Raw genomic sequence first — 25,551 nt, forward strand, 5'->3', positions numbered from 1 at the left:
ATATTCTGTGCTAGTTTTTCGTATGGAATTTACCTTTGCTCTTTTTATTACTTTTTTAGCAGCCCTTTCTTTATAAGACCATAAGACCATAAGACATAGGAGCGGAAGTAAGGCCATTCGGCCCATCGAGTCCACTCCACCATTCAATCATGGCTGATTTCAACTCCATTTACCCGCTCTCTCTCCATAGCCCTTAATTCCTCGAGAAATCAAGAATTTATCAACTTCTGTCTTAAAGACACTCAACGTCCTGGCCTCCACCGCCCTCTGTGGCAATGAATTCCACAGACCCACCACTCTATGGCTGAAGAAATTTCTCCTCATCTCTGTTCTAAAGTGACTCCCTTTTATTCTAAGGCTGTGCCCCCGGGTCCTAGTCTCCCCTGCTAATGGAAACAACTTCCCTACATCCACCCTATCTAAGCCATTCATTATCTTGTAAGTTTCTATTAGATCTACCCTCAACCTCCTAAACTCCAATGAATATAATCCCAGGATCCTCAGACGTTCATCGTATGTTAGGCCTACCATTCCTGGGATCATCCGTGTGAATCTCCGCTGGACCCGCTCCAGTGCCAGTATGTCCTTCCTGAGGTGTGGGGCCCAAAATTGCTCACAGTATTCTAAATGGGGCCTAACTAATGCTTTATAAAGCTTCAGAAGTACATCCCTGCTTTTATATTCCAAGCCTCTTGAGATGAATGACAACATTGCATTTGCTTTCTTAATTACAGACTCAACCTGCAAGTTTACCTTTAGAGAATCCTGGACTAGGACTCCCAAGTCCCTTTGCACTTCAGCATTATGAATTTTGTCACCGTTTAGAAAATAGTCCATGCCTCTATTCTTTTTTCCAAAGTGCAAGACCTCGCACTTGCCCACGTTGAATTTCATCAGCCATTTCTTGGACCACTCTCCTAAACTGTCTAAATCTTTCTGCAGCCTCCCCACCTCCTCCATACTACCTGCCCCTCCACCTATCTTTGTATCATCGGCAAACTTAGCCAGAATGCCCCCAGTCCCGTCATCTAGATCGTTAATATATAAAGAGAACAGCTGTGGCCCCAACACTGAACCCTGCGGGACACCACTCGTCACCGGTTGCCATTCCGAAAAAGAACCTTTTATCCCAACTCTCTGCCTTCTGCCTGACAGCCAATCGTCAATCCATGTTAGTACCTTGCCTCGAATACCATGGGCCCTTATTTTACTCAGCAGTCTCCCGTGAGGCACCTTATCAAAGGCCTTTTGGAAGTCAAGATAGATAACATCCATTGGCTCTCCTTGGTCTAACCTATTTGTTATCTCTTCAAAGAACTCTAACAGGTTTGTCAGGCACGACCTCCCCTGACTAAATCCATGCTGACTTGTCCTAATATGACCCTGCACTTCCAAGAATTTAGAAATCTCATCCTTAACAATGGATTCTAGAATCTTGCCAACAACCGAGGTTAGGCTAATTGGCCTATAATTTTCCATCTTTTTCCTTGTTCCCTTCTTGAACAGGGGGGTTACAACAGCGATTTTCCAATCCTCTGGGACTTTCCCTGACTCCAGTGACTTTTGAAAGATCATAACTAATGCCTCCACTATTTCTTCAGCTATCTCCTTCAGAGCTCTAGGATGTAGTCCATCTGGGCCCGGAGATTTATCAATTTTTAGACCTCTTAGTTTCTCTAGCACTTTCTCCTTTGTGATGGCTACCATATTCAACTCTGCCCCCTGACTCTCCGGAATTGTTGGGATATTACTCATGTCTTCTACTGTGAAGACTGACGCAAAGTACTTATTTAGTTCCTCAGCTATTTCCTTGTCTCCCATCACAAAATTACCAGCGTCATTTTGGAGCGGCCCAATGTCAACTTTTGCCTCCCGTTTGTTTTTAATGTATTTAAATAAACTTTTACTATCATTCCTAATGTTACTGGCTAGCCTACCTTCATATTTGATCCTCTCTTTCCTTATTTCTCTCTTTGTTATCCTCTGTTTGTTTTTGTAGCCTTCCCAATCTTCTGACTTCCCACTACTCTTTGCCACATTATAGGCTTTCTCTTTTGCTTTGATGCATTCCCTAACTTCCTTTGTCAGCCATGGCTGCCTAATCCCCCCTCTGATAACCTTTCTTTTCTTTGGGATAAACCTCTGTACTGTGTCCTCAATTACTCCCAGAAACTCCTGCCATTGCTGTTCTACTGTCTTTCCCACTAGGCTCTGCTCCCAGTCGATTTTCGTCAGTTCCTCCCTCATGCCCCTGTAGTTACCTTTATTTAACTGTAACACCTTTACACCTGATTCTACCATCTTTCTTTCAAATTGGAGATTGAATTCTACCATATTATGATCACTGCCTCCTAAGTGCTCCCTTACTTTAAGATCTTTAATCAAGTCTGGCTCATTACATAACACTAAGTCCAGAATGGCCTGTTCCCTCGTGGGCTCCATCACAAGCTGTTCCAAAAAGCCCTCCTGTAAACATTCAATGAATTCCCTTTCCTTGGGTCCACTGGCAGCATTATTTACCCAGTCCACCTGCATATTGAAGTCCCCCATGATCACTGTGACCTTGCCTTTCTGACATGCACTTTCTATTTTGTGGTGCATTTTGTGCCCCCGGTCCTGGCCACTGTTAGGAGGCCTGTACATAACTCCCATTATGGTTTTTTTGCCTTTGTGGTTCCTCAACTCTACCCACACAGACTCCATATCATCTGACCCTATGTCATTTAGAGCTATTGATTTAATTTCATTCCTTTTTTTAAAAAAAAATAATATTTTATTGAACATTTTTGGCCAATCATCACAGTACATTGTGTATCCTTTACACAGCAATATAACAATATAAATAACAATGGCCAGTTTTATAAACAAGAAATAAATAATATATAAACAAAAACAAAACTAAATGGCAACTGCCTTGTCCCAGATAAATATTCTCCAAAAATATGTTTTAACAGTCCAATATACAATTATCTATAACAACAACCTATACATATTATACTTTATTATTAACATCCCTGAGAATCCCTCTGGTTCCCCCCCCCCCGGGCTGCTGCTGCTGTCTTCTTCTTTTCCATTCCCTCTATCTTTCTGTGAGGTATTCGACGAACGGTTGCCACCGCCTGGTGAACCCTTGAGCCGATCCCCTTAGGATGAACTTAATCCGTTCCAGCTTTATAAACCCTGCCATGTCATTTATCCAGGTCTCCACACCCGGGAGCTTGGCTTCCTTCCACATCAACAGTATCCTGCGCCGGGCTACTAGGGACGCAAAGGCCAAAACATCAGCCTCTCTCGCCTCCTGCACTCCCGGCTCTTCTGCAACCCCAAATATAGCCAACCCCCAGCTTGGTTCGACCTGGACCCCCACCACCTTCGAAAGCACCTTTGTCACCCCCACCCAAAACCCCTGCAGTGCCGGACATGACCAGAACATGTGGGTGTGATTCGCTGGGCTTTTCGAGCATCTCGCACACCTATCCTCTACTGCAAAAAATTTGCTAAGCCGTGTTCCAGTCATATGCGCCCGTGTAACACCTTAAATTGTATCAGGTTTAGCCTGGCACACGAGGCCGATGAGTTTACCCTACTTAGGGCATCAGCCCACAGCCCCTCCTCAATCTCCTCCCCCAGCTCTTCTTCCCATTTCCCTTTCAGCTCATCTACCATAATCTCCCCCTCGTCTCTCATCTCCCTATATATGTCTGACACCTTACTGTCCCCCACCCATGTCTTTTGAGATCACTCTGTCCTGCACCTCCAGCGTCGGGAGCTGCGGGAATTCCCTCACCTGTTGCCTCGTAAAAGCCCTCAGTTGCATATACCGGAATGCATTCCCTTGGGGCAACCCATATTTTTCGGTCAGCGCTCCCAGACTTACAAACGTCCCATCTACAAACAGATCTCTCAATTGTGTTACTCCTGCTCTTTGCCATGTTCCAAATCCCCCATCCATTCTCCCCGGAGCAAACATAGAACATAGAACAATATAGCGCAGTACAGGCCCTTCGGCCCACGATGTTGCACCGAAACAAAAGCCATCTAACCTACACTATACCATTATCATCCATATGTTTATCCAATAAACTTTTAAATGCCCTCAATGTTGGCGAGTTCACTACTGTAGCAGGTAGGGCATTCCACGGCCTCACTACTCTTTGCATAAAGAACCTACCTCTGACCTCTGTCCTATATCTATTACCCCTCAGTTTAAGGCTATGTCCCCTCGTGCTAGCCATTTCCATCCGCGGGAGAAGGCTCTCACTGTCCATCCTATCTAACCCTCTGATCATTTTGTAAACCTATGATTATTTCTTATCGGGGACCACACCGAGGCTCCCGTCTTTCCCCTATGCCGTCTCCATTGCCCCCAAATTTTCAGAGAGGCCACCACCACCGGGCTTGTGGTGTATTTCTTCGGTGAGAACGGCAACGGCGCCGTCACCATGGCTTGTAGGCAAGTCCCCCTACAGGACGCCTTCTCCAATCTCTTCCACGCCGCTCCCTCCTCTTCTCCCATCCACTTACATACCATTGAGATGTTGGCGGCCCAGTAGTACTCACTCAGGCTCGGTAGCGCCAGCCCCCCCCTATCATTATTACGCTGCAAAAATCCCTTCCTCACTCTCGGGGTCTTCCCGGCCCACACAAAACTCATGATACTCTTCTCAATCCTTTTGAAAAAAGCCTTCGTGATCACCACCGGGCGGCACTGAAACACAAAGAGGAATCTCGGGAGGACCACCATTTTAACCGCTTGTACCCTCCCTGCCAGTGACAGGGATACCATGTCCCATCTCTTGAAGTCCTCCTCCATCTGTTCCACCAACCGCGTTAAGTTTAACCTGTGCAATGTACCCCAATTCTTGGCTATCTGGATCCCCAAGTAGCGAAAGTCCCTTGTTACCTTCCTCAGCGGTAGGTCCTCTATTTCTCTGCTCTGCTCCCCTGGATGCACCACAAACAGCTCACTTTTCCCCATGTTCAGCTTATATCCTGAAAATTCTCCAAACTCCCCAAGTATCTGCATTATCTCTGGCATCCCCTCCGCCGGGTCCGCCACATACACCAATAAATCGTCCGCGTAAAGAGATACCCGGTGTTCTTCTCCTCCCCTGAGTACTCCCCTCCAGTTCCTGGAACACCTCAATGCTATTGCCAGGGGCTCAATCGCCAGTGCAAACAATAATGGGGACAGAGGACACCCCTGCCTCGTCCCTCTATAGAGCCGAAAAGACGCAGACCCCCGTCCATTCGTGACCACGCTCGCCATCGGGGCCCTATACAGCAGCTGTACCCATCTAATATACTCATCTCCAAAGCCAAATCTCCTCAACACCTCCCACAAATAATCCCACTCCACTCTATCAAATGCTTTCTCGGCATCCATCGCCACCACTATCTCCGCTTCCCCCTCTGGTGGGGGCATCATCATTACCCCGAGCATCCTCCGTATATTCGTATTCAGCTGTCTCCCCTTCACAAACCCAGTTTGGTCCTCATGGACTACCCCCGGGACACAATCCTCTATCCTCATTGCCATTACCTTGGCCAGAATCTTAGCGTCTACATTTAGGAGGGAAATAGGTCTCTAGGACCTGCATTGCAGCGGGTCTTTTTCCTTCTTTAGGAGAAGCGATATCGTTGCCTCAGACATAGTCGGGGGCAGCTGTCCCCTTTCCTTCGCCTCATTAAAGGTTCTCATCAGTAGCGGGGCAAGCAAGTCCACATATTTCCTATAAAATTCGACTGGAAATCCATCCGGTTCCGGAGCCTTCCCCACCTGCATACTCCTAATTCCTTTCACTACTTCCTCTATCTCGATCTGTGCTTCCAGTCCCACCCTCTCCTGCTCCTCCACCCTAGGAAATTCCAGCCGGTCCAGGAAGCCTATCATTCTCTCCTTCCCATCCGGGGGCTGAGCTTCGTATAATCTTTTATAGAATGCCTTGAACACTCCATTCACTCTCTCCGCTCCCCGCTCTATCTCTCCTTCCTCATCCCTCACTCCCCCTATTTCCCTCGCTGCTCCCCTTTTCCTCAATTGATGGGCCAGCAACCTGCTCGTCTTCTCCCCATACTCATACTGTACACCCTGTGCCTTCCTCCACTGTGCTTCTGCAGTACCCGTTGTCAGCAAGTCAAATTCTACGTGTAACCTTTGCCTTTCCCTGTACAGTCCCTCCTCCGGTGCCTCCACATATTGCCTGTCCACCCTCAGAAGTTCTTGCAGCAACCGCTCCCGTTCCCTACTCTCCTGCTTTCCTTTATGTGCCCTTATTGATATCAGCTCCCCTCTAACCACTGCCTTCAGCGCCTCCCAGACCACTCCCACCTGGACCTCCCCGTTATCATTGAGTTCCAAGTATTTTTCAATGCACCCCCTCACCCTTAGACACACCTCTTCATCTGCCATTAGTCCCATGTCCATTCTCCAGGGTGGACGGCCTTCTGTTTCCTCCCCTATCTCCAAGTCTACCCAATGTGGAGCGTGATCCGAAATGGCTCTAGCCGTATACTCCGTCCCCCTCACCTTCGGGATCAACGCCCTTCCCAAAACAAAAAAGTCTATTCGCGAATAAACTTTGTGGACATAGGAGAAAAACGAAAACTCCTTACTCCTAGGTCTACTAAATCTCCACGGATCTACTCCTCCCATCTGCTCCATAAAATCTTTAAGCACCTTGGCTGCAGCCGGCCTCCTTCCAGTCCTGGACCTCGACCTGTCCAGCCCTGGCTCCAGCACCGTATTAAAATCTCCCCCCATTACCAGCTTTCCCACCTCTAGGTCCGGGATGCGTCCTAGCATGCGCCTCATGAAATTGGCATCATCCCAGTTCGGGGCATATACGTTTACCAAGACCACCGCCTCCCCCTGTAATTTGCCACTCACCATCACGTATCTGCCCCCGCTATCCGCCACTGTGGTCTTTGCCTCAAACATAACCCGCTTCCCCACTAGTATAGCCACCCCCCTGTTTTTCGCATCTAGCCCCGAATGAAACACCTGCCCCACCCATCCTTTGCGTAGTCTAAACTGGTCTATAAGTTTCAAGTGCGTCTCTTGTAACATAGCCACGTCTGCCTTAAGTTTCTTAAGGTGTGCGAGTACTCGTGCCCTCTTTATCGGCCCGTTCAGCCCTCTCACATTCCACGTGATCAACCGGGTTGGGGGGCTTTTTACACCCCCCCCTTGTCGATTAGCCATCCCCTTTTTCCAGCTCCTCACCCGGTTCCCACGCAGCTGTGTCCCCCCCAGGCGGTGCCCCCCCACCCACCCCACCCCATTCCGGCTCCCCCCTCTCCCCAGCAGCAGCAACCCAGTAACTCCCCCCTCCCACCCCCCCCCCCCCCCCCGCTAGATCCCCCACTGGCATAGTTACACCCCCATGTTGCTCCCAGAGGTCAGCAAATTCTGGCCGACCTCGGCTTCCCCCCGTGACTTCGGCTCGCACCGTGCGACGCCCCCTCCTTCCTGCTTCCCTACTCCCGCCATGATTATCATAGCGCGGGAACAAAGCCCGCGCTTCCCTTTTGGCCCCGCTCCCCATGGCCAATGCCCCATCTCCTCCATCTCCCTTCCTCCCTCCACCACCACCTGTGGAAGAGAGAAAAGTTACCGCATCGCAGGATTAATAACATAAAACTCATCTTTCCCCCCACCCCCCTCTTCGCCCCCCATACTCGCCCCACCACTTTGTTTCAAACGTTCATTTTTAATAACCCGCTTATTCCAGTTTTTCTTCCACAATAAAAGTCCACGCCTCATCCGCCGTCTCAAAGTAGTGGTGCCTCCCTTGATATGTGACCCACAGTCTTGCCGGTTGCAGCATTCCAAATGTTATCTTCTTTTTGCGAAGCACCGCCTTGGCCCGATTAAAGATCGCCCTCCTTCTCGCCACCTCCGCACTCCAGTCTTGATATACGCGGATCACCGCGTTCTCCCACCTACTGCTCCGAGTTTTCTTTGCCCATCTAAGGACCATCTGTCTGTCCTTAAAATGGAGGAATCTCACCACTATGGCTCTAGGAATTTCTCCTGCTCTCGGTCCTCGCGCCATCACTCGGTATGCTCCCTCCACCTCCAGCGGACCCGCCGGGGCCTCCGCTCCCATTAACGAGTGCAGCATCGTGCTCACATATGCCCCGACATCTGCTCCTTCTGCACCTTCAGGAAGACCAATAATCCTTAAATTATTCCTCCTCGCGTTATTCTCCAGCACCTCCAGTCTTTCCACACATCGTTTATGGTGTGCCTCATGCATTTCCGTCTTCACCACCAAACCCTGTATATCGTCCTCGTTCTCGGCAGCCTTTGCCTTCACGGCCCGAAGCTCCCGCTCCTGCGTCTTTTGCTCATCCTTTAGCCCTTCGATCGCCTGTAATATCGGGGCCAACAGCTCCTTCTTCATTTCCTTTTTAAGTTCTTCCACGCAACATTTCAAAAACTCTTGTTGTTCAGGGCCCCATGTTAAACTGCCACCTTCCGTCGCCATCTTGGTTCTTGCTTGCCTTCCTTGCCGCTGCTCCAAAGGATCCACTGCAATCTGGCCACTTCCCTCTCCTTTTTCCATCCGTTTCCAGGGGGGATTCCCTTCTGGTTTACCGCACAGTGCTTCTAGCCGTTAAAATTGCCGTTGGGGCTCTTATTAAGAGCCCAAAAGTCCGTTCCACCGGAAGCTGCCGAAACGTGCGACTTAGCTGGTCATCGCCGCACCCGGAAGCGATTTAATTTCATTCCTAATTAACAAGGCAACCCCGCCCCCTCTGCCCACCTCCCTGTCTTTTCGATAGGTTGTGAATCCCTGGATGTTTCAATGCCAGTCCTGAACCCCCTGCAACCATGTCTCTGTGATGCCTACCACATCATACCTGCCAGTCACAATCTGGGCCACAAGCTCATCTACCTTGTTCCGTACACTGCGCCCATTTGAATATAGCACCTTTAATTCTCTATTGACCGTCCCTTTTTGTTTTCTTAGTGTGGTGGACCTTGGTTTACTGAGCCTTTCCATACACTGTGTCATATTTTGTGGGATGGGGACTATCGTAACCTCTCCTGAGTTTTGTCTTTTCGTGCTTTTTTTGTATACCTAAGCAGCTACGCTTCCCACTGATTACTTCACCTCTTGGTTCCCTGACTTTCCCTTCCCCCCCAATCTTTAGTTTAAAGTCCTATTGACCACCCTATTTATTCTTTTCGCCAGAACACTGGTCCCAGCTCGGTTCAGGTGGAGACCATCCCAACGGTATAGGTCCCCCCTGTCCCAAAACTGATGCCAGTGTCCCATGAAAAGGAACCCCTCTTTCCCACACCACTCTTTCAGCCACGTGTTAACTTCCCTGATTCTTGCCTCCCTATGCCAATTTGCACGTGGCTCGGGCAGTAATCCGGAGATTATGACCCTTGAGGACCTGTTTTTTAATTTGAATCCTAGCTCTTTCTAATCTCTAAACAGGTCCTCTTTCCTAGACTTGCCTATGTTGTCGGTACCGACATGGACCACAACAACTGGATCCTCCCCCTCCCTCTCCAGTATCCTTTCAAGCCGGTCAGAGGTGTCCCGCACCCTAGCACCGGGCAGGCAACATACCATGCGGGACTCTTTATCCTGCTCACAAAGGATACTATCTATCCCCCTGATAATAGAATCCCCTACAACTACAACTTGCCTATTTACTCCCTCCCCTTGAATGGCCTGCTGAACCATGGTGCCTTGGTCAGCTGACTCATCCTTCCTGCAGCCCTGTTCGCCATCCACACAGGGAGCAAGTGCCTCATACCTGTTGGACAGAGTCAAGGGCTGAGGCTCCTGAGTTCCTGACTGCTGGTTCCCTTTACCTGCCTGACTTGCAGTCACACCCTGCTGTCCCTGGCCACTGGCAGGATTTAAACTACTTACTCTGACAGGTGTGACTGCCTCCTGAAACACAGTGTCCAGGTAAGTCTCCCCCTCCCAGATGTGCCTCAGTGTTTGAAGCTCAGACTCCAGCTCATCAACTCTGAGCCGGAGCTCTTCGAGCAGCCAACACTTACTGCAGATGTGGTCTCTGCAGCTCGCAATGGGATCTGCCAGCTCCCACATCAAGCAGCTCAAGCACATCACCTGACCAGCCATCACTAATTAATTAATTAGTTTAATTTAAGTTTATGAGTTTAGCTGTGTTTTTTTTTTAAATTTGGGGCAGATTTGCTATCAACCACTCAGATCACAGCTTCCCTCTAACGTCACTTTTGGGAAAAAAAACAACTGGAAAACAGGAAGTTACCGTTAGGTTTTTATACTCACAAAGACTGCTCCTCCTCCTCCGAACGGCTCCCGAACTTTCCTGGTTACCTCACTGCACCAAATTACCAAATTCTCACTCGGTCTGTATCTTATGTTTGAAAGTTTCCCAATCTCCCAGCCTGTCACTGGCCTTTGCAAAACGATACAACTTATTTTTTGTTTTTATAATGTCCTTGACCTCCTTGTTTAGCCACGGATGTTTTTTACTCCTCTCCCCATCTTTCTTCTTCACTGGGATATATTTTAGTTGTGAGGAATTGAGTATTTCCTTATACAACTGCCACTGCTCATCAGCTGTCCTACCTTTTAGCCTTCCTGCCTAGTTTATACGGGCGAAATCTGTCCTCAAGCCTATGTAATTTCCTTTGTTTAATTCCAGAACACTAGTCTGGAACTCCAGTTTTTCACCCCCAAACTAAATCTTTAATTCTATCATACTATGGTCACTACTCCCTAGTGGATCCTTAACTATGAGGTCATTAATTAATCCTTCCTCATTACAGAATACTAAACCGAGAGTAGTCTCCTAACTGGTTGGTTCCTCAACATACTATTCCAGGAAACAATCTCTAATACATTCAATGAACTCTGCCTCCAAGCTACCCTTGCCAACTTGATCCTTCCAGTCTATGTGCATATTAAAATCACCCATTATTATTGCCGTACCTTTCTTGCAAGCTCCCAGATTTCCTGGTTTATACTGTGCCCCACTGTAGAACTACTGTTTGGGGACCTAGAGATTACTTCTACCAGGCACTTCTTCCCTTTGTTATTTCTTATTTCTACCCAGACTGATTCAACATCTTGATCTCCATTGCTTATGTAATTTCTCATCAGCACTGATCCCTTTCCTCACTAGCAGGGCAACGCCACCTTCTTTTCTTTCATTCTATCTTTCCAAAATACTGTGTACCCTTGGATAATCAATGTCTCCCTGTATCAGTAATCCCCACCAAGTCAAAACCTTATGTTTATATTTGCGCTGTTAGCTCATTAGGTTTGTAACAAATAGAACATAGAACATAGAACATTACAGCGCAGTACAGGCCCTTCGGCCCTCGATGTTGCGCCGACCTGTGAAACCACTTTAAAGCCCATCTACACTATTCCCTTACCGTCCATATGTCTATCCAATGACCATTTGAATGCCCTTAGTGTTGGCGAGTCCACTACTGTTGCAGGCAGGGCATTCCACACCCTTACTACTCTCTGAGTAAAGAACCTACCTCTGACATCTGTCTTATAGCCTCAAGTCCCTCAGCCTTTCCTCATAAGATCTGCCCTCCATACCAGGCAACATTCTGGTAAATCTCCTCTGCACCCTTTCCAATGCTTCCACATCCTTCCTATAATGCGGCGACCAGAATTGCACGCAATACTCCAAATGCGGCCGCACCAGAGTTTTGTACAGCTGCAACATGACCTCATGGCTCCGAAACTCAATCCCTCTACCAATAAAAGCTAACACACCGTATGCCTTCTTAACAACCCTCTCAACCTGAGTGGCAACTTTTTGGGATCTATGTACATGGACACCGAGATCTCTCTGCTCATCCACACTGCCAAGAATCTTACCGTTAGCCCAGTACTCTGTCTTCCTGTTGTTCCTTCCAAAATGAATCACCTCACACTTTTCTGCATTAAAATCCATTTGCCACCTCTCAGCCCAGCTCTGCAGCTTATCTATGTCCCTCTGTAACTTGTAACATCCTTCCGCACTGTCCACAACTCCACCGACTTTAGTGTCATCTGCAAATTTACTCACCCATCCTTCTACGCCCTCCTCCAGGTCATTTATAAAAATGACAAACAGCAGTGGCCCCAAAACAGATCCTTGTGGTACACCACTAGTAACTGGACTCCGGTCTGAACACTTCCCATCAACCACCACCCCTTGTCTTCTTCCAGCTAGCCAATTTCTGATCCAGACTGCTAAATCTCCCTGAATCCCATGCTTCCGTATTTTCTGCAGTAGCCTGCCGTGGGGAACCTTATCAAACGCTTTACTGAAATCCATATACACCACATCAACTGCTTTACCCTCATCCACCTGTTTGGTCACCTTCTCAAAGAACTCAATAAGGTTTGTGAGGCACGACCTACCCTTCACGAAACCGTGTTGACTATGTCTAATCAAATTATTCCTTTCCAGATGATTATACACCCTATCTCTTACAAACCTTTCCAAGATTTTGCCCACAACAGAAGTAAGGCTCACTGGTCTATAGTTACCGGGGTTGTCTCTACTCCCCTTCTTGAACAAGGGGACAACATTTGCTATCCTCCAGTCTTCTGGCACGATTCCTGTTGACAAAGATGACTTAAAGATCAAAGCCAAAGGCTCAGCAATCTCCTCCCTAGCTTCCCAGAGAATCCTAGGATAAATCCCATCCAGCCCAGGGGACTTATCTATTTTCACCCTTTCCAGACTTATTAACACCTCCTCCTTATGAACCTCAAGCCCTTTTGGTCTAGTAGCCTGAATCTCAGTATTCTCCTCGACAACATTGTCTTTTTCCTGTGTGAATACTGCCGAAAATTATTCATTTAGCACCTCTCTTATCTCCTCGGACTCCAAGCACAACTTCCCACGACTGTCCTTGACTGGCCCTACTCTTACCCTAGTCCTTCTTTTATTCCTGACATATCTATAGAAAGTTTTAGGGTTATCCTTGATCCTACCTGCCAAAGACTTCCCATGTCCCCTCCTGGCTCTTCTTAGCTCTCTCTTCAGGTCCTTCCTAGCTAACTTGTAACTCTCGAGCGCCCTTACTGAACCTTCATGTCTCATCTTTACATAAGCCTCCTTCTTCCTCTTGACAAGTGTTTCGACTGCCTGAGTAAACCACGGTTCCCTTGCTCGACCACTTCCTCCCTGCCTGACAGGTACATACTTATCAAGGACATGCAGTAGCTGTTCCTTGAACAACCTCCACATTTCCATTGTGTCCATCCCCTGCAGTTTTCCTCTCCATCCGATGCATCCTAAGTCTTGCCTCATCGCATCATAATTGCCTTTCCCCCAGATATAACTCTTGCCTTGCGGTATATACCTATCCCTTTCCATCACTAAAGTAAACGTAATCGAATTGTGGTCACTATCGCCAAAGTGCTCACCTACCTCCAAATCTAACACCTGTCCTGGTTCATTACCAAGTACCAAATCCAATACGGCCTCGCCTCTCGTTAGCCTATCTACATACTGTGACAGGAAATCCTCCTGCACACATTGGACAAAAATGGACCCATCTAAAGTACTCGAACTATAGCGTTTCCAGTCAATATTTGGAAAGTTAAAATCCCCCATAACAACTACCCTGTTGCTTTAGCTCCTATCCAGAATCATCTTTGCAATCCTTTCCTCTACATCTCTGGAACTTTTCAGAGTCCTATAGAAAAGCCCTAACAGGGGATGGCAGGGAAGGTAGTGCAATGTTCCTCCTGCAGAATGTTTGAGGTGAGGGACGCCGACAGTGTCCCTGCTGATTTCATCTGTGAGAAGTGCACCCATCTCCAGCTCCTCAGAAACCGCGTTAGGGAACTGGAGCTGGAGCTGGATGAACTTCGGATCATTCGGGAGGCAGAGGTGGTCATAGATAGAAGCTTCAGGGATGTAGTTACTCCGAAGAATAAAGATAGATGGATGACAGTGAGAGGGGCTGGGAGGAAGCAGTCAGTACATGGATCCCCTGTTGTCGTTCCCCTTAGTAACAAGTATACCGCTTTGGATACTGTTGGGGGGGACAACTTACCAGGGGTAAGCCATGTGGTGCAGGTCTCTGGCACAGAGTTTGTCCCTGTTGCTCAGAAGGGAAGGAGGGAGAGCAGTAGAGCATTAGTCATTGGAGACTCCATAGTTAGGGGGATAGATAGGAGATTCTGTGGGAACGAGAGAGACTCGTGGTTGGTGTGTTGCCTCCCAGGTGCCAGGGTGCGTGATGTCTCGGATCGTGTTTTCGGGATCCTTAAGGGGGAGGGGGAGCAGCCCCAAGTCGTGGTCCACATAGGTACCAACGACATAGGTAGGAAAAGGGATAGGGATGTCGGGCAGGAATTCAGGGAGCTAGGGTGGAAGCTTAGATCAAGGACAAAAAGAGTTATTATCTCTGGGTTGTTACCCGTGCCACGTGATAGCGAGACGAGGAATAAGGAAAGTGAGAAATTGAACACGTGGCGACAAGGATGTTGCAGGAGGGAGGGTTTCAGATTTCTGGATAATTGGGGCTCATTCTGAGGTCGGTGGGACCTCTACAAACGGCATGGTCTACACCTAGACCAGAGGGGTACCAATATCCTGGGGGGGGAAATTTGCTAATGCTCTTCGGGAGGGTTTAAACTAGTTCAGCAGGGGCTTGGAACCTGAATTGTAGCTCCAGTATACAGGAGATTGAGAGTAGTGAGGTCATGAGTAAGGTTTCAAAGTTGCAGGAGTGTACCGGCAGGCAGAAAGGTGGTTTAAAGTGTGTCTTCTTCAATGCCAGGAGCATCTGGAATAAAGTGGGTGAACTTGCGGCATGGGTTGGTACCTGGGACTTCGATGTTGTGACCATTTCGGAGACATGGATAGAGCAGGGACAGCAATGGTTGTTGCAGGTGCCGGGGTTTAGATATTTCAGTAAGCTCAGGGAAGGTGGTAAAAGAGGGGGAGGGGTGGCATTGTTAGGTCAAGGACAGTATTACGGTGGCAGAAAGGATGTTTGATGAGGACTCGTCAATTGACGTAGTATGGGCTGAGGTTCCTCTTGCTTCTTGCATTTAGATACAAAGCTTTTAAATTTGTTTTTCATGTTAGATTTCCCTACTCTTCTGTAATTCCTTGGTGTATAAAGACACTCACCCGTTCTGTCCCTCACTTTTATTTTCTGGTAACCATCCATCACATTGCTAACCTGCACTCTTACCTCCTCTTTTAAATTGGGTTTTCTAGTTTCCCCTACAACTGAACACTACTCCCCCCACACTATTTAGTTTAAAGCCCGATCTACAGCCCGAGTTCCATGATTCGCTAAGGCTCTGGCCCCAGCATGATTCAGATGAAGACCGTCCCCTCTTCCCCGGTACTGGTGCCAATGTCCCATGAATTCGAATCCATTTCTCCCACATCAATCTTTGAGCCAAGGTGCCCAGGTAGTATTTTTCCCATGCTGGGGATTGGGTCTGGAGATGCCCTGCCGTTCTAAAGGAATAAAGGGTTATGGTGTTCGAGCGGGAAAGTGGAGTTGAGTCCACAATAGATCAGCCATGATCTCATTGAATGGCGGAGCAGGCTCGAAGGGCCAGATGGGGCAGCACGATAGCATAGTAGTTAGCACAGTTGCTTCACAGCTCCAGGGTCCCAGGTTCGATTCCCAGCTGGGTCACTCTCTGTGCGGAGTCTGTACGTTCTCTCCGTGTCTGCATGAATTTCCTCCGGATGCTCCGGTTTCCTCCCACAGTCCAAAGATGTCCGGGTTAGGTGGAATGGCCATGCTAAATTGCCCTTAGTGTCCAAAAAAAGGTTAAGTGGTGGTTACGGGGATAGGGTAGATACGTGAGCTTGAGTAAGGTGTTCTTTGTAAGGGCCGGTGCAGACTCGATGGGCTGAATGGCCTCTTTCTGCACTGTAAATTCTATGATTCTATGGCCTACTCCTGCTCCTAGTTCTTATGTTCTTATGTTCTGCCCTTATGAGGTGGGGTGAGGGGGGGCTCGAGAACCCCCACGGTGGGAAGCTGGGCATTGAGGGGGTCCGGAGGCTGCGGTGGAGGGTTCAGATATTGGGGTGCCATTTCAAAATCGTACCCTGATCTTTTCCTGCACTGGCAAGCGGAGCTCGTTCGTGCAGGAAATGGACTAAGTGCAGCCTCAGCAGGGCGTTCCTCGCCAAGGCAGAGAAATGAAGCAGTGTCCTGTTTAATAGCAGGGTTGTTCTTGGCGCTGCAAGTGCTGGGAAATACCCAGCTCAATGCACCCAACGTGGAACTCTGTTTCATTACCATTAAATCGTGCCCGATATGTCTAGCATCTGCTGCCTTACTGATGACTCCAGAGGCACATCATTGGCCTGGGGCTCAGCATCAGCTTGGCCTCCCACAGACCTGCAATTATCAGTGATGTGAACTGTAAGAGTCGCTATTAGCTGCTTAGTCACGTTTGTGACACTCTACCAGGTTGCAACCTTGCATCTAAACATAAATAATATTCAATGACATGTGTGAATCTGTACTGGTGGTGGTAGCAGGATAATGATGCAGCAGTGCACCCTCTGGTGTCCTGTTCTCCTCCTGTACTGTCCATTGGACAAGACAGATCTCTCTTATGAGGGATGGTGTGCCAAGCCAAGTAGTGTGTAAATCCATAGCTACTCAGTGGAGGACACAGGTGAACAATGCTTTGTGTTCGAATCCCAAACCAAGGGCGAAATTTTCCAGAAACGGCGCGATGTCCGCTGACTGGCGCCCAAAACGGCGCAAATCAGTCGGGCATCGCGCCGCCCGAAAGGTGCGGAATGCTCCGCATCTTTGGGGGCCGATCCCCAACCTTAAGGGGCTAGGCCCGCGCCGGACGAATTTCCGCCCCGCCAGCTGGCGGAAAAGGCCTTTGGTGCCCCGCCAGCTGGCGGAACAGGCCTTTGGTGCCCCGCCAGCTGGTGCGGAAATGACATCTCCGGGCGGCACATGCGCGGGAGCGTCAGCGGCCGCTGACGGCATTCCCGCGCATGTACAGTGGAGGGAGTCTCTTCCGCCTCCACCATGGTGGAGATCGTGGTGAAGGCGGAAGGGAAAGAGTGCCCCCACGGCACAGGCCCGCCCGCGGATCGGTGGGCCGCGATCGCGGGCCAGGCCACCGTGGGGGCACCCCCCGGGTCAACCTCACAATGCTTCTCACGCTGTGGATGTGAGACGGTTCCGGAGAATTTCGCCCCAGATCTAGGACCACTTGTTCCCTCGTAGGTTCCATTACATACTGTTCTAGGAAACTATCGCGGATACATTCTCTCAACTCGTCCTCATGGCTGCCTTGACCGACCTGGTTAAAGCAATCGACATGTAGATTAAAATCCCCCATGATAACTGCTTAACCATTTCTACATGCATCAGTTAATTCTTTGTTTATTGCCTGCCCCACCATAATGTTACTATTTGGTGGCCTACAGACGACTCCTATCAGTGACTTTTTTGCCTTACTATTCCTGATTTCCACCCAAATGGATTCAACCTTATCCTCCATAGCACCGATGTCATCCCTTACTATTGCCCGGATGTCATCCTTAATTAACAGAGCTCCACCACCTCCCTTACCATCCACTCTGTCCTTCCGAATAGTTTGATACCATCGGATATTTATCTCCCAGTCGTGACCATCCTTTAACCATGTTTCAGTAATGGCCACTAAATCATCGTCATTCACGATGATTTGCGCCATCAACCCATTTACCTTATTCCGAATACTACGGGCATTCAGGTAAAGCACACTTATGTTGTTTTTTTTAACCTCTGTTCTGAATCTTGACACCTCATAGAACATAGAAAAATACAGCACAGAACAGGCCCTTCGGCCCACGATGTTGTGCCGAACCTTTGTGCTAGATTAATCATAGATTATCATTGAATTTACAGTGCAAAAGGAGGCCATTCGGCCCATTGAGTCTGCACCGGCTCTTGGAAAGAGCACCCTACCCAAAGTCAACACCTCCACCCAACACTAAGGGCAATTGTGGACACTAAGGGCAATTTATTATGGCCAACCCACCTAACCTGCACATCTTTGGACTGTGGGAGGAAACCGGAGCACCCGGAGGAAACCCACGCAGACACGGGGAGAATGTGCAGACTCCGCACAGACAGTGACCCAAGCCGGAATCGAACCTGGGACCCTGGAGCTGTGAAGCAATTGTGCTATCCACAATGCTACCGTGCTGCCCTTAAGAACAAATAAATCTACACTATATCATTTTACCGTAATCCATGTCCCTATCCAATAGCTGCTTGAAGGTCCCTAATGTTTCCGACTCAACTACTTCCACAGGCAGTGCATTCCATGCCCCCACTACTCTCTGGGTAAAGAACCTACCTCTGACATCCCCCCTATATCTTCCACCATTCACCTTAAATTTATGTCCCCTTGTAATGGTTTGTTCCACACAGGGAAAAAGTCTCCGACTGTCTATCTATTCCCCTGATCATCTTATAAACCTCTATCAAGTCGCCCCTCATCCTTCTCCATTCTAATGAGAAAAGGCCTAGCACCCTCAACATTTCCTCGTAAGACCTACTCTCCATTCCAGGCAACATCCTGGTAAATCTCCTTTGCACCTTTTCCAAAGCTTCCACATCCTTACTAAAATGAGGCGACCAGAACTGTACACAGTACTCCAAATGTGGCCTTACCAAAGTTTTGTACAGCTGCATCATCACCTCACGGCTCTTAAATTCAATCCCTCTGTTAATGAATGCTAGCACACCATAAGCCTTCTTCACAGCTCTATCCACTTGAGTGGCAACTTTCAAAGATGTATGAACATAGACCCCAAGATCTCTCTGCTCCTCCACATTGCCAAGAACTCTACCGTTAACCCTGTATTCCACATTCATATTTGTCCTTCCAAAATGGACAACCTCACACTTTTCAGGGTTAAACTCCATCTGCCACTTCTCAGCCCAGCTCTGCATCCTATCTATGTCACTTTGCAACCGACAACTGCCCTCCTCACTATCCACAACTCCACCAATCTTCGTATCGTCTGCAAATTTACTGACCCACCCTTCAACTCCCTCATCCAAGTCATTAATGAAAATCACAAACAGCAGAGGACCCAGAACTGATCCCTGCAGTATGCCACTGGTAACTGGGATCCAGGCTGAATCAGTAACCTCTCCTAAATTATATTTCCTCTTAACGTTTCTCCTAATTTTCCTTGTCCCATTAATGTTTTTACTTCCAGTTTTATTCCTTTTAGTATTCCTGGTCCTATTCACTGAGCTCCCCTCAGTCACTGTACCTTGTACTGTCACCCTTTTTGATTTTTGACTATGGCTTCTCTGCCTTACACCTTCCCCCTTACTGCCTTTTGTTTCTGTCCCTGTTTTACTACCTTCCAACTTCCTGCATCGGTGCCCATCCCCCTGCCACATTTGTTTAAACTCTCCCCAACAGCTCTAGCAAACCCCCCCCCCCCCCCCCCCAGGACATTGGTTCCAGTCCTGCCCAGGTGCAGACCGTCCGGTTTGTACTGGTCCCACCTCCCCCATAACCGGTTCCAATGCCCCAGTAATTTGAATCCCTCCCTCTTGCACCATCTCTCGAGCCACGCATTCATCCTATCTATCCTGACATTCCTACTCTGACCAGCTCGTGGCACTGGTAGCAATCCTGAGATTACTACCTTTGAGGTCCTACTTTTTAATTTAACTCCTGACTCGTAAAACTCGTCCCATTTTTTACCTATATCGTTGGTGCCTATGTGCACCACGACAGTTGGCTGTTCACACCCCCCCCCCCCACTTCAGAATGTCCTGCGACATCCTTGACCCTTGCACCAGGGAGGCAAAATACCATCCTGGAGTCTCGATTGCGTCCGCAGAACCGCCTGTCTATTCCCCTTACGATTGAGTCCCCTATCACTCTACCCTGCCATTCTTCTTCCTGCCCAGCTGCGCAACAGAGCCAGCCACGGTGCCATGAACCTGGCTGCTGCTACCTTCCCCTGGTGAGCCATCTCCCTCAACAGTATCCAAAGCGGTATATCTGTTTTGCAGGGAGATGACTGCAGGGGACCCCTGCACTGCCTTCCTACTCTTGCTATTGGATGATAATAGTGCACTTGTCATTGGTGTGCGAAGCCCATTTATGAGAATGATCAATTGTACTGAAATCAAGAGAGAATATCGAGTGTGATATCTGCAAACTTTTAACAATCCTATTGTCTTTTCAGAAACTATCACAGAACAACCATTCTCAAAATGACAAATCACAAATGTCTCAATGGTGTGGCTCTGAGTTATCAAATGATCAAGAACATTTTGGAAAAAGATAGCAGCCATAATTATAAAAAGAAAAATGTAAGAAGAAAATGGAAACTGTATGCAAAACTGAATTTAAATTGTGCTACTGTTCTTTCCACTCCCACTCGCGTTGTAATTTCAGGCTGCTATTTAAACAAAATAACTATTTCTTTCATTTGTTACCCAAAGCATGGACTGTGCCATTGTGAGAAAACACACTTGTGGCTCACAGCCATAAGGCTGTTAAATTCATTCAACATGCATCCTTCTAGCTGATTATTAAAGAAGCACTGTTGTGAGAAATTCGATATTTTAGAATGCACTTCAGTCAGTTTTCCCAACTGGAACATGATAGCAATATTGGTGAAAGACAGATGCCACAATGTTAAATTTGACTCCACCTGTGGGTGAAGTTATGCTTACATTACAAGATCATTACTCTGTACAGAATTACATTGTTTATTTAAGGTTAATTAAAAAAAAATTCCTGCCCACTGTAAAGTCAATATTTTCCCGCTTCTGTAGTAGAAAGATTCAACACACTCGTTAAGACAGAATAACAAGCTTTATTTTCAAAAACAACTGCATGCAGTAATGGCTGAAACTTGAAGTCAGAGAGCAGTCAACAAAACTGCTGAGTCTTTCACAAGTTCCGCGCTTTCGCGGAGAATTAGCTCAATATTTATACATTATCATTACCAAGATTATGTGACAACAGTATAGTCAGGAGCTTGATCGGAAATACAATCGGAGGCATAGACCAGACCATTTTTGGTCATATCACTCATACCAATATTTAGTCCTTGGAGGGAACATTGAAAGGTCGGAATAGACTTGTTTCTTCCTGAACTTATCTTGTTTTAAATTCCTACAGCCCTGGGTTATGACAAGTTAGTTTTATCAGGAGTTGCCGAGGTCCGGTGTTTTGGAATGGCTCGACCTTCGCTGATCTTTTCAGACTTCAAGTTATGCAGAGTTGGCCTACGGCCATACTAGTCTGAAAATGGTTAGGGCAGCATTCTTTACATGGGCCTGGTGAGCTGGAATGAGTAGTTTCAGCCTTTCTTATATTGTATCAAACCTTTTGACCAGTCTTCCCATTGACCAGTTTTCCCATCATGCCATTACTTAATTCGTACCATATCACACTCTGACCCCGGGCCGGGTCAGAGAATCGCCGGGGGGTGGACGCGATTCGCGCGACGTTGCCCTGATGCCAGTCCGCCATTTCTCCGGTGACCGGAGAATCGCTGCCATTGGCACCGGCGCGGCTTCGGTCGGGGACCGCTCTACGCGGCCCCCCTGGCGATCCTCCACGCAGGATGGGCCAAGTGACCACCGAGATAGGCCGAATCCCGCTGGCGCCATTCACATGTAGTCTTACCCGGCGGGACCTCGGCATCCATCCTGCGGGGGGCAGCGAGGTGGGGGGCAGCAGGGGTCCGACCCCAGGGGGGCCTCCACCGTGGCCTGGCCCGCGATCAGGGCCTACCGATTGGTGGGCCGGCTTCTCTTGGTGGGGGCCTCTTTTACTCCGCGCCGGGCCCCTGTAGCTCTATGCCATGTTGTGTCGGGGCCAGTGCTGAGAAGGGAACTAGCGCGCATGCGTGAGTTTGCGCCGGTTGCAGTGCGCATGTGCGAGTTTGCGCCGGTCACAGCACGCATGCGCAGACCCGCCGCGCCCGTTTGACGCCGGTATCAGCAGCTGGAGCTGCGTGAGTCTCTCCAGTGCCGTGCTGATCCCCTGTAGGGCTCAGGATCGCTGATCCTGGGGGCCTGTTGACGCCGTCGTAAAACGCAACGGCATTTACGACAGCGTCAGTACATAGCCTCAGGATCAGAGAATCCCACCCATGTTGTTCTTTATTCACCTAGGGTAGATCCAGAGTCCTATATGACAACAGCTTTCAACATTTCAACAAACCCCTCTTCCTTGGGTCATGACAGTATTGATTGTGTAGCCCTCCAGAATTTGTTTTAGGCCATCTAACCATCTGGTCTCCTGATGCAAATATTCATCTCCTTCGCATTTGAGCACCACTTTTTAGTACTCCCTCCCTCATAACTCACTCATACATCACTTTCCCAAGAGCTTCTGGAATATGTTTTCTTACTGCCAAGCAGAAAACCTACCTTTTTGTAGATCTTTGCTGGCTTTCGCCTCACACAACTTTTGAATTCCTCTTTCTGTCTGTATATGCTTTCTCTTTGTGTCCATATCTGCATGCTAACCACTTTTACCCTCCAACTCTCTAGTCTGTAGTTCTCCTTTGTCACTTACAGCAGGAGCTTCTTTGTCTGTCTCCTCTGTGGCCGGGGCCTTTTGGCACTTTGTATCTTCACTTCTTTCCTATTGATACAGCTTCCATGTCAAGGGTCACACAGTCCAGCATTTCTTATGATCTAAAAAAACTACAATTAATCTCTTTCGTATTGATTCAAATTATTAAATGATAGTTTCAAACATTCTTCTAACCAATTACAGATTCCATAGATATTTTAAAGAAATTACTAACTTTCCTGACTGTAATACTTCCAGGTTGAATGTTGCCACAAAATAGCAAACTGCCCTCTATGTCCTGTAACAACCCCCCCCCCCTTTCCATCCAGCCACTGGCCCCCTGCCACCACGTTAGCTTAGATTTATTTATATCAGAGAGGTTTCTTCTTTAAAGTCAAGTCAAATTCAACTTTATTGCATTACTACCTACTAGTTAATGGAAATACTAATTGTGTATTTCAATAGAATAATTGTTTCCATTAAGGTTATACTTGCAAATAACTTTTTTCACATATATTGACAATTCTTATAGGACATAACTGGGAATCCAGAAATGGATTGTGCCTGCATGGTAAATAAGAAGAACATTCTTCTATCTTTACAAGTCTTATGCAGTCCAAAAAAATGCTAACTTTACACATTTACAAGAGACTAAGCCATTTATGGTTGTAATTTATAAATGTTATTAAATGTAATGAAACTTGACATGTTCCATTCAAAGCATTCAGTTGGTTATATCAATGTGAAATTATTTCACTTGTCAAATGCCATAATTTGAAGGCAAATATAGAAGGGGTAATACTCAATGTTTTTGTTATTTGATTGACTGTTGAATTATTTGACATGTTAAATGTTAAAAGTCTATTCCGTTGTAGAGACTGACAAGTATTTTATTACACAATGTCTAGTGAGGGTCTACTTGATCAGAGTTTTATTCACTCTTGTTTAGTCCACAGTTTAAAGTCATCCTATAACAAAAGGAAAATTGAACTCAAATAAATTGATGCCTGTCAACTAATGATAGAAGTTTTCATTCCTAATGTAGAAAATTATAATGTGTGTACAATATATTTTATCGGCTTCAAGTTTCTAAAAAGGATCATCTCTCCAATATGCAAATCTATACGTCAGAATGTAACATGTCATAGTGCCATCAAAAACCTGTTGTTCTTCTGTACTTTGAACATAACATACCAATTGTTTTCAGTGTTAAAATTACCATTTTTTGGAGTCAACACATCATGATTTAGTGAGACACATAATAAATTTTTAAAAAGAACTATTTAAAGTCTTTCAAGATATCCCAAAGAACTTTGCAGCCAATGAAAGATTTTGAAGTATATCCACGACTGTAATGTAGGACACATGGCAACCATTTTTTTCAGCAAGGTTCCATATAAAGTAAGGAGATAACATCTGCATAATATTTTATTTTATTGCTGTTGGTTGAAAGATAAATAGTGCCCAGGATACTAGGAAAAATGATCTTGTTCTCTTCAATAATTAATCTGAAATGGGAGGTACTTTCAAGCAATTTGCATTTGCCCACTCACTCACATGTCCAAATCACACTGAAGCATCTCTGCATCCTCCTCACAGACCACCCTCCCATCCAATTTTGTGTCAGCACAGATGGCCATTCGAACTCTTGTGTCTGCCAACTGTTTGCAAGAGCAATTCGCCCTGTCCCACTTGCCCACTTTTCTCTGCAACCTAGTGAATTATTTTCTTTTCGGATAGTTATCCAATTTTCCTTTGAAGGCCTTGACTGAATCCGCCTTCACCACACTCTCAGGCAGCGCGTTTCAGATTCTAACCACTTGCTGCATTCATTAGCTCTCTGTGGCTTCTTTTAGCATTCATTTTCAATCGGTATCCTCTGGTTCTCGACTCTTGTGCCAAAGGGAACAGTTTCTCCCTATCTATTCTGTTCAGACTCCTTGTGATTTTCAACACGGTTGTGAAATTTCCTCTTAGTCTTCTCCTCCAAGGAGAACAGGCCCATCTTCTTTAGTTTATCCATGTAGTTGAAGTTTCTCATTATTGGAACCATTTTGGTGAATCCTTTCTGCACTTTGTCGAAAGCATTCTTCCTAAAATGTGGTGCCCAGAACTGAACCAGAGTTTTATACAGGTTTATCCTGACTTCCTTATTTATGCACCTGTGCAAAATGCCCAGATCCTTTGTGTTTTATTAACTGCTCTCTCAACTTGACCGAGCACGTTTAATGATTTATCCACATATACCCACAGATCCTTCTGCTCCTGCACTTCTTTTAAAGCTCTACTCATTATTTTATAATGCTGCTTCTAATTTTTCCTACCAAAATGCATCACTTCTATGCATTAAATTTAATCTGACAGTTCATTTAAGTACGATGTCAATGTCATCTTGAGGTTTATCATAATCTTTCTCAGAGTTCGAAGTTTTGTGTCATCCGTGAATTTTAAAATTGTGCCAGTACACCCAAGTCTAGGATATAAATATATATAAAGAAAAGTGGTCCCATGTGAAAAGATCATGATTTACCTGATCCATAGAATCCCTACAGTGCAGAAGGAAGCCATTCGGCCCATTGAGGTGCACTTACGAAAGATCACTCTACCTAGGCCCACTCCCCGGTCCTATCGCCATAGCCCAGTACCTTGATCATGCCCTATTCATATCCTTGGACATGAAGGGGCAATTTAGCATGGCCAAACCACCTAACTGGCACAACTTTGGACTGTGGGAGGAAACCGGAATATCCGGAGGAAAACCATGCAGACAAGGGGAAAACATGAAAACTCCACACTGACAGTTTGCCAACCCGGGAATCGAACCTAGGACCCTGCGATGTGAAGCAGCAATGGTAACCGCTGTGCTACCGTGCTGCCCGGTTCCTGCCGGCAGTACACCTCAACCAGTGGGTTTCCTGGCAGCATGGGGTGGTTTCAATGGGAAATTCCATTGGCAAGATAGAATCCGGCTGCCAGCAAGTGGTGTGCCGCCTCAAAACAC

General features: G+C 47.1%; 1 protein-coding gene across 1 annotated transcript in view; it reads left to right on the forward strand.

Moving 5' to 3' along the window:
- LOC140392452 (coiled-coil domain-containing protein 172-like) overlaps positions 1-21,687 on the forward strand; it is a 138,101-nt gene extending 116,414 nt beyond the window's left edge. The window contains exon 7 of the mRNA XM_072477703.1: positions 20,200-21,687. Coding sequence (XP_072333804.1) covers positions 20,200-20,301 — 102 coding nt within the window. The 3' untranslated portion in view covers positions 20,302-21,687. The remainder of the gene's footprint in view (positions 1-20,199) is intronic.
- Positions 21,688-25,551: the final 3,864 nt, after the last annotated feature.

This window comes from Scyliorhinus torazame, chromosome 16 (genome assembly GCF_047496885.1).
Source record: "Scyliorhinus torazame isolate Kashiwa2021f chromosome 16, sScyTor2.1, whole genome shotgun sequence".
In the NCBI taxonomy this organism is placed as follows: Eukaryota; Metazoa; Chordata; class Chondrichthyes; order Carcharhiniformes; family Scyliorhinidae; genus Scyliorhinus; species Scyliorhinus torazame.